At 53.3% G+C, this 8,983-nt stretch overlaps 1 protein-coding gene across 2 annotated transcripts; it reads left to right on the top strand.

The window, feature by feature from the left end:
- The first annotated feature begins 1,293 nt into the window (after positions 1-1,293).
- Positions 1,294-8,379, top strand: PDZK1IP1 (PDZK1 interacting protein 1). Of its 2 annotated transcripts, none has more exons than XM_015636984.3 (4): positions 1,294-1,527; positions 5,243-5,351; positions 7,183-7,281; positions 7,817-8,379. In XM_015636984.3, exons 1-4 carry the CDS (start codon positions 1,461-1,463, stop codon positions 7,887-7,889), a joined length of 348 nt encoding a protein of 115 aa, XP_015492470.1. In that variant the 5' UTR covers positions 1,294-1,460; the 3' UTR covers positions 7,890-8,379. The 2 variants fall into 2 exon arrangements, with proteins under 2 accessions (XP_015492470.1, XP_015492471.1); XM_015636985.3 differs by lacking the exon at positions 1,294-1,527 and adding an exon at positions 3,254-3,393.
- The last annotated feature ends 604 nt before the right edge of the window (positions 8,380-8,983 follow it).

Raw genomic sequence — 8,983 nt, 5'->3', positions numbered from 1 at the left:
TTTACTTATTCACAAGCTATTCTTCTCCTCTGTAACATGATTAGATTGATTAATTATGGGCCCCTGTTGTGACACTTCCTTGCTGAGTGCAGAAAGTCCCTGCCCCATAGATTTCGCAAGCAGAAATTAGCAGGGTTGGCAGTGGGGTAATCCCACATTGCAGCTGGGGACCTGGACATGGAAAGGAATTTGGGAAAGAGTTGGGAACCGGCCTTCAATCTTGTACAGCTCCAAGTCAGATCTGGTTTGTCTTCAGGATAAATTATATCATTGTAAATACAGGGTGCAGAGCTGAGGTGAAGGAGGGCAGTTCTGTGGTGGGTGCTGCACCCTCCTGGACATGGGTCCCATGGGGATAAAGTGTTATTTGCTTCTCAGGACAGAGCACCCAGGCAGGGTCCCTGAAGGGGAAATCACCAGACCCAGAGGTTCAGATGCTGCTGAGGGGTTACAAAGATGCTGTGACACATCACAAGAAGAGTGACAATGGAACCCCTGGCACACAAGTTTGTAATTTCCTTCAGGAGCAACTGAAGCTTCTCAGCTGTGAAGCCAAATATCTTTTATTCTTCCTGTGGGGTGGGTTTGCCAATCATCCAAACCTGATCTGGGCTGGGAAACTGCTTAACTTGGGACCTGCAACATCCTCTGTCCTGCAGCACCAGTACAGCCTTTGTGAAGGGCAAGCCTTGCAGCCTGCTGCAGCTCTCTTCTCTGGCTGTTTCTACCTCTTCTGGTATAGAAGAAATTTTGGGGACAGCCCTGATGACTCAATAAAATGGAGGCTGGGTTTATTTAAGGGTGTCACCATGAAACGAGGTGTGGGAGGTGAGAGGCAGTACCCACCATGGAGTCTCTCCTATTAACAGGATGCTTTAAAGCCCCAAATGTGCTCTGCTGGGTTCTCAGTGACACGTGGTGAAAAGAAAGAGCAGGGAAGTGATTTGGGGTCCCACAGGGTGGGAAGGAATGTCAGAGCTGGGGCATTGCTGGACTCGCCCCGTTCTTCCCCTGTGGGGAGGGGACCTGGGGGACACCACGCTCCCCAGGCACCACAGCTTCACTGGGGAAGGGTTTTACCCATCTGCCTCTCGTTTTTTCCTCCTGGGACGATGCAAATATCTTGTGCCTGAGCTCCCTTCCACGCCCTGCCCAAGGGGACTGTCAGGTTCAAGTCACCGTGCCCCAAATTCCCCGCCGGCTTCCGCGGGAGAAGGCAAAGAGGCACCTCCTTCCCGCAGCAGGATTTGAATATCCAGGTGAGAGCATCGGCCTCCCTCGTTAAGGTGTTTGATAATTGACCAGGAGCTCATTCCTGCGGCAGGGCGACGTGCCCGAGCGAGCGCCCGGCTCTTCCTGCGCATCCCGGGAGCCCCGGAGCTGCCACCAGCACCAGCACCAGCACCAGCACCAGCACCAGCACCAGCACCAGCACCAGCACCAGCACCAGCACCAGCACCATGCCTGCCCCCCGCCTGCTGCTCCTGGCGCTGCTCCTGCAGCTCCATCCTGCCTCCTGCCAGGAAGGTGAGCGGGGAAACTGAGGCACGGCTCAGGGGCGCAGCTGGGAGCTGCTGGAGGGGCACAAGGGACAGCTGGGAAGCGCCTCTTGGGAAGGGAAAAGACATCCCAGCTCCTGGCTGAGCTTTAGCCCTGGCACCAGGATGGATGGGTGGGTGTCCGCTGGGTTGAGCGGTTTTTGCCGGGGACACGGAGCCTTTCTACCTGTTTTGCTCAGGCTGCCACCTGAGGTTTATCTGAGCTGCTTGCACAGAGATAAACTGCTCTGATTTACCTCTGTCAGGACTGTGCACTGAGATGAGTAATCTGTTTTCTTAAGGCTTTTTTTTTCTTTCTTTTTTTCTTTTTCCCCTCTCTTATCCATAAGCAAGCCTTGTTCTGCGTTGTTCCCTGAGCTCTCAGATCCTCCTGTTAATCTGTAATTTTGATCATTGCTGAAGAGAGGGAGTAAATATTTTCGGCAGCAAATTGACCTCCTCTTCGCTTCCCAAAGACTTAACAGAGAAACTTCCTGTGGCTAGGGTATTATTTTTAGGAAATTCACTGAAGGGCTTCTCTAATGCTAGAAATAACGAGGAGTAATTAAAACTCATGTGGCGCTGCCAAAGTCCCGGAAAATTCCCCCCTCCCCTTTCTCCTCCTGATGCCCCAGCCCTGACCGCTCTTCCTGTGTTTGTTTACCAACTTGCTGAGGATTTAACAGTCTGGGGTGTCCATTGTCAGCAGGGTTGAAAGTTTCGTTGTTGCTTGGAAAGAGTGAAAAAAAAAAAAAAAAAAAAAGCCCCAGAAATCCTTTAATGAGGATTCAGAGCCTGGCAGGGCTTCCTTAGAGAGTGGAAAAGACAGGCCAGCCAAAGCTTTCCAAACACTCAGGGAAAAGGTGTTAAAAAGCAGGCCTGTGTCTTCAAATTAGCTGTTGAGTATAGAAATGGATTTGCAACAAGTGCACAGGCTTTTTTTTTGGCACTGGCACTTCCCTTGGTCTGGTTTGTTGCTGCAGATGTGTGGAGACATCTGCCAGGGCTGCAGACTGCACATTGCTTAGTTTGGCTTAGGAGATCTTATTTGTGAGGGAAAACCCCACCTTTACTGTGTGGCAACAGAGAGAGGAGGTGGCAGAGCCTGAGGGACAGGCTGACCCAGGAGGGGCATCCCCGGTGAAGCATTTTCCAGGAACACAGAGCCTCATCCTTTCAGCCATCCCTCCTGGCAGGGCAGCAAGGTGTGCCTGCTGGGGCTGCAGCAGTGCTCCCGAGGGCTGGCACCTAAGCACTCACTTCCTGAACAGATCCTATCAAGCTCTTGTTCTGGCTGATCTCCATTCCTCCTTTCTTATGCCCCTGCAAGTTTCCCAGTGGGTATTTCAGCCCAGTGCGGAGGCATTTGCCATTCCCTCACCATCCTTATCTCCCCTTGCAGCCAGGCCCTGCGTGGTCTCTCAAAGCCAGAACCCCTTGATTTTGGTTTGGTGTTTTCCCTTTTGGCTTTGGATGCTCTGGAATCTGGTGGAAGCAGCCACAGGAGTGAGATTTCACTTGTAAAAGCATCCAGTAGCTCCTGAGCGTGGTTGCTCCAAGGAGGTTTTACTACCACTTTTCATCCCCCCTCCTTTGCTGGATGATCACGAGATGCAAATTTGGCAGTTTAAGTCATTGCTGACTTTGTTCCCTGGTTGACCTTGAACTCCCTTAACCCCAGCAGAAACCTCACGAAGGGCTGGCTGGACCTGACCACCCTCCCCCGAAGGCTTAGGCTGGAAACCCTGGTCTGGCAGGAAAAATAAACTGCAATTAATAAATAAATGTGGCCAGCAGCCAAGGGCAGAGTGAGGGAGGATGCAAAGAGAGCCAAAATTCAGCCAGGAGGCAAGAGGTGAGTTTGGGGCTGCACTCACAAGGGTGCTGGGCAGAGGGGCAGGAGCATCCTTGGCCACCAGGTAGGGCAGGAGGGGACCAACCCCTGCTTGTCCCCACTGTCACCACCCGGCCACCACCACCAGCAGCTCGCTGATACAAGGGTGTTTCAGCAGAAACACGCTGATACAAGAGGGAATTTCCATCTGAATTCCTCCTCTTGAGTTTCTGCCCTGGGACCTTGCAGAAACACGACAAATGTCTCTGTGGGGAGAGGGGGCTGGGAGATGCTACTCAGAGCTATTCTCACAGCCCCTTGGTGCTGCTTTCCAGGCTGGCACTGCTGGTGAGCCCGCTGGCCAGGCTGATCTCACTTCCAGGAGGAAAAAAATAGCTCTGGTTTGGGGTTTGAGGTTTTGTTGTTGTTTTTTATTTATTATTTTTTAACTAAAAGTCTCTTGCAGTAAGGACTCAGGGAGCTGGGGGTGTTACCAAAGGACAGTCCCCCTCCCCAAAATCAGAGGGAGGAGAGCTGTTAGCAGCAGAGCCAGTGTGAAACTGGCTGTGGGTTGGGAGTTTGCAGGTGTGGGGCACGCAGCCTACTCTTATTACTGCTAGTAAAGATTATTTTCTGTTCATAGCAGAGGTTTGTGTCCTGTGAGATAGAGGAAATATTGGGTGAAAAGTTCCTGAGGGAGCCTGAAGCAAGCATTGCTTGTGCTGGGGCAGCTCAGCCTTGCAGGTGTCCCTGGCTGGGTGTGAGTGTCCCGAGGCTGCTGCTGGGGCTGGCAGGTGTCACCCTGCTGCTGTCCCACCTGCCCGTGCCGAGGGACCACGTCCTGTCAAGGCTCGGTGTTCTGATGGGCAGGATGAGGAAAAGCTGGGTCTGAGTCACTAAATCTCAGAGGGATGTGGCTGTATGGACAAGGTGCTCTTTAGTGACGATGTGACAGCGCTTAAGGATGGGTTTGACTACGTCTGAATGCTCTGTTGTCCAAAATCCAGTGCGAGGCAAGGAGCAGCCATCCCAGCAAGGGCTGGGACAAGGTTTGCATCCTACCCACATCCAGGAATGTGTCTCACAGCCTTCCCACCTGTGCCTGGATTCCTGCTTAGGTCTGGATAGAGAAAAAAGAACTTGTCAATCTGTTCCACTCCTGGGGGAAATGGGGATAGCCCAGTCAGCTCCCAGTACCCCCACCCTTCCACCCCAATGCTGCTTGGGCCCCTGACAGCCCCGCCTGTTCTCTGTGCTGAGGTTATTCCTCTGAATGCCTCAGCCTTCAATTTCTGTCATAAATCATTTGCTGCTCTGGAAACTTGTTGGATGGTGCATTTCACCAAAACCCACAATGACAATTTTTTACTGTGAGAGTGGCAACCAGATTTTACACTCACCTCTTAAGGAGTCCTTATTTTACCAGTCAGTATTTGGAAAATATCCTGGGAGTGATGTCTGTGGCATCTGGGGACAGAGAATAAACAGTTTGCTGAAACCCCTCTGCCTTCCGTCCTTTGGCAAACATTTTCCTTCACTTCCTTCCTCCCTGTCCCCCAGGCCTTTTCTCCCCCATCACAGGTCACCAGCCCCACAAGGTGTATGTTTATGTATTTGTATGTGTATGGCAGTGTGCATGGCAGCCCAAAGCTGCAGGGCACCACGCTCCACACACAAACACCAGTGAAAACGCTGCTCATGGTACTTTATTTCATTGCTATCATCCTGCCTGAACTGCCAGCAGCACGTTCTGCTCAGATTTGCCAGATCAAGCTCTCATCTGGAGACCTTGCTGAAGCTGGATGGGAGAAGCTGGGCTGATAAAGCCTGAGGGTGAATTTCTAACACGTGTCCTGTCCTTTCCCTGCAGCCCGGGGCAGTCTCCAGCCGTGGTCACAGGGTGTCATCGCAGTGGTTGTATTTCTAGTGCTGGTGGCCATCGCTTTCGTCGTCAACAGGTTCTGGTGTAAGGATAAAGTGTAAGTGTGGGAGGTTGCTCTGGGTTGGTCACTTCCAGCAGCCTCTGTGTGTGTTCCAGGCCTGGGAACACTGTGCTTGCTGTGCTGGGGGAGCAAAGACTCCCTGTCCTCATCTCCCTGTGCGTTTGTCCCTGTCCTGCTCTCTGATCCCTGTTACTGATTTCCAGCTGTGAGCTTGCACCATACAAATGCTGCCATGAGAAAGCGCCGTGCTGGGAATGGTGAAGGCACAGCAGCGTGGCTGGATTACCTGGGCACCTGTTCAGGGGGCTGGCCCAGCCCGGTTTGCTGTAGTTTTTGGGGTGCAGTTCCCATGTGCCTTGTATCTGTGGGATGATAAACCTGAATCAAGTTGTTTTGTTTTTTTTTTTTGCAAAGCAGACAGAGCCAAGTCATGAGAACACACAGTGGAGCTGGGAGAAAAGGGAGGTAGCCAAGCAGTGGCAGCACTCTCCACCTGGAGCCCGTGGCACAGGCAAATGTGGTGTCTTTCCTCATCTGGAAAAGGCTCTGTGGGGTGGGTTACCTCTTGCCTGATGCTGAGTCCCAGGCTGCTGCCCCTGCTCAGCTGACTAAGTTGCAGTAACCTGATCATCCCCACAACAGGGGATGGAGACCAAAAGCACCCCACATCTGTTTCCTGTTCCTCTGCACTGGTGGGGCTGCTTTAGGCTGGAGTCTTGTACCTGTACACTCCTGCAGCCTCTCCAGGCTGTGCAGGTGGGGAGCTGGTATATACCCTAATTCTCAGCAGGTCAGCTGTAGCCCCAGAGGCATTTTAAGAGGGATGAATTCCTGGCCAATGCATAATACAATATGTGTGTATATATATATTTATATGGTCTGATTTGCCACTGTAGTCTTTGTTTCCCAAAGAGGAACCTTTGTCCTCAAACTGAAGGAACCCCCAGCCCATGGAGTGGCCGGCAGGGATGGTGTTTCCCACTGCTGCTCGTGCCTGGCTGCCTTTTCCCAGCCTGGAGGCAGAGGATGCTGAGGAGGGCTTGAGGAGGGATGGTGCCTTGTTTTAATTAATCTGGCCTTTCTTCAGAAGAGCAGGAGCGAGGCTTGGCAGCCTGGAGCCCTGCCAGCACTGCGCTGTCACTGTGACAGCAGCTATCAGCTCGAGCCACTGCCTGTTTATGCCAGGCTGTTCCTTGGAGAAGCCTCTGAAATTGCCCTTGGGCAAGTGCTGGAGGAGGCAGTGATGCAAATGCAGGGTGGACCTGCACCCACCCTCTGCAGCTACATCCACCTGGCACTGCTCAGGCTGTGGGCTGGCTCCAGAGCTGAGCTTTGGGAGTCTGGCTGAGGGTGAACACCCCATCCCTGGCCAGTGGTTCCTTCTGCAAGCGATCCAGACCCGCTTTTGAGAGAGAGCAGCTCGGCTTTACTCACACAGACGTGCACAAGGACAGCCCTCCTGTGCCAGGGCTGAGGTACCAGCGGAGCCTTGACTGCTCTCTGTGTGTCCATCAGGATCCACAGGGGACTATTTTGCAACAGATTACATAGAAGTAGACTGGAAAAACCAGTTAGTGGGGAGAAACAATCCCACGTATTGACAATGAGTCCTGCTGACTGCCAGCACGATGCTGGGAGTCACCGCTGCACAGACAGGGGTTGGCACTTGGCACAGCCTCTGCAAACCTGCAGTGAGGGTGTTTCTCCTTGTCCTCGTCCTGCTGGGAAGGAAGCTGAGCAGGGTGTTTGAGACCAGAATCACAACCAGGTCCCTTATTGTCTCTGCAGTGTCATCACCTGTAAGAGGCTGGTCCCCAGCACAGCTCCTTTGTTGCTCTGTCTCAATTCCTCTCTTCTCTCCCTCCAGGGAAAGTGTTGAGAACGTGGTGAGTGTGGAGGACAAGCCAGATGCTGTCACGTCCAACGGCCATGAAGGGAGATACGTATCAGCTGCAGCTGACTTCAGGTGAAGGACCTGCTCAGACTCCTTCCCCTTGGCTCTATCCTGTTCCTCTGAGGACAGCTCAGACATGCAGAGCTGTGGTCTCACCCACTCAGGGTCTTACACATCTCAGGCACCTATTTCTGGGGCTTTTAACCTTTCCAGGGGCTAAGCACAAGGCAGTGAGGGAGTATCCCCTGCTCCCTCATCTCTCCCTATCCCTGCAGCTGAGCCCCACAATCCATCCACCACCTTACAACCTGCTACACCACATTTTTCTTATGCTGCATCACAGCTTCCCAACAGAGGAAACCACCAAAAGTGACCACAGGTCACCACGTAGATGGTGACAGTCCAAACAGCCCTCACTAAAAACCAGAGCAATTCCCACCCCACACTTGGTTCCAGCCCTTTCAGGGTGACCCCTCCTGTGGTCCCCATCTCACCCCTCACTCCGTGCACAGCTGGCTCCAGCAAGGTCAGGACGCCGGTGGTGGCTTTGGGGATGCTGCTCTTGCTGGGGCTGAGCTCAGCATTGTGCTTGTCCCTGTTGATGCAGGTCCAAAGAGAACCAGCACGCCTACGAGAACACCGTGGAGCCTGAGGAGAAGGTGATCACCACGGCCATGTAGCAGCACCCGCCCGCCGCCCTCCTCTTCCTCTCGATTCGCTTCCCGCTATTGCGATGGGCATTCTCACAGAGACCCTCTGTGCTGGCACCCCCTGGGAGTGATGGGGCCTCTCCCTGGCACCACCACCTCCTGATCTCTTCCTTTTCCACCCGTGGGACATGCTCCTGTCCACAATGTCCCCAGGAGAGGTCTGAAGGTGCCACCTGTCCTGCCTGGTGGTCACCCCACCTGGCTGCCAAGGTTGATGTCCCAAGTCCCGGGAGGGTGTTGACCTGTTCAAGACACAGAGGGGGATCCTGCTGGGTGCCGGGGATATCCCCACGCTCCCAGCTGCCCTCCAGGGAGCTGCTGATGGAAAACCTGCTCTTTTCTCCCCAGTTCACCCTCCTTTTTATGACCTGCACCATGCATTTTAATGTCAGAACAAACTCCCCCTCTGTACATATCTTCCCGGTGAGCAATAAACAGAATTGTTGCCTATGACAGCAAAGAGGGTCGTTCTGCTAATCAGCCAAAGGACTTTCTGGCATCTCACAGCTCACCCAGCCTTCAGGCAGTTGGGAGAATGAAGGACATCAGGGAATGCTCAGCGTTTGGGCTGCCCCAGAGCCTCAAAGGGATGTACAGGCAGGTGAGAGCAACATTCCACCCCGTTTGCCAGGTGGGGCTCCTGAGCCAGGGAAACAATCCAGCACTTGGATAATCCTGCTTAGAGGGAGAAAGGCAACACTCCCTGAATCCCAGTGACCACAATGGGCAGCTCTGCAGGCAGCTGGGAGCCATTTCCAGGGCTGGAGGCTGTGAATGGCAGTCATTTATCAATGCTGCCAGGAAGTGGCCAGGGGCTGCTACTGGGGCAGCTGGCCATAGTGCAACCTGCTCCTGCCAGGCTGTTCATTAACCAGGGACTGTCTTATGCTGTGGTGGGGACAGTGCCAGGGCCACCATGGGAACAACCAGCGTTTCTAAGCTCTGGCATTTGTAGATTGAAATGAGAGACCTCTGATGCTTTGGCCATTCCTGGAACATGAGTTTTACCCCAGTGGCATGAAGGGTCATCTTCCTGGCCACTGAGGAAAGGATTAAGGGGCTCT

Source organism: Parus major, chromosome 8, assembly GCF_001522545.3.
Source record: "Parus major isolate Abel chromosome 8, Parus_major1.1, whole genome shotgun sequence".
Taxonomy (NCBI): Eukaryota; Metazoa; Chordata; class Aves; order Passeriformes; family Paridae; genus Parus; species Parus major.
Note: the sequence above shows the minus strand (reverse complement) of the source record. Positions and strands in the feature narration are given on the sequence as shown.

Coding starts and splice junctions, on each gene's coding strand:
- PDZK1IP1 (XM_015636984.3), top strand. CDS start 1,461: ATGCCTGCCCCCCGCCTGCTGCTCCTGGCGCTGCTCCTGCAGCTCCAT. Junction 5,352..7,182: donor TTCTGGTGTAAGGATAAAGT/GTAAGTGTGGGA, acceptor CTCTCCCTCCAG/GGAAAGTGTTGAGAACGTGG. Junction 7,282..7,816: donor TCAGCTGCAGCTGACTTCAG/GTGAAGGACCTG, acceptor CTGTTGATGCAG/GTCCAAAGAGAACCAGCACG.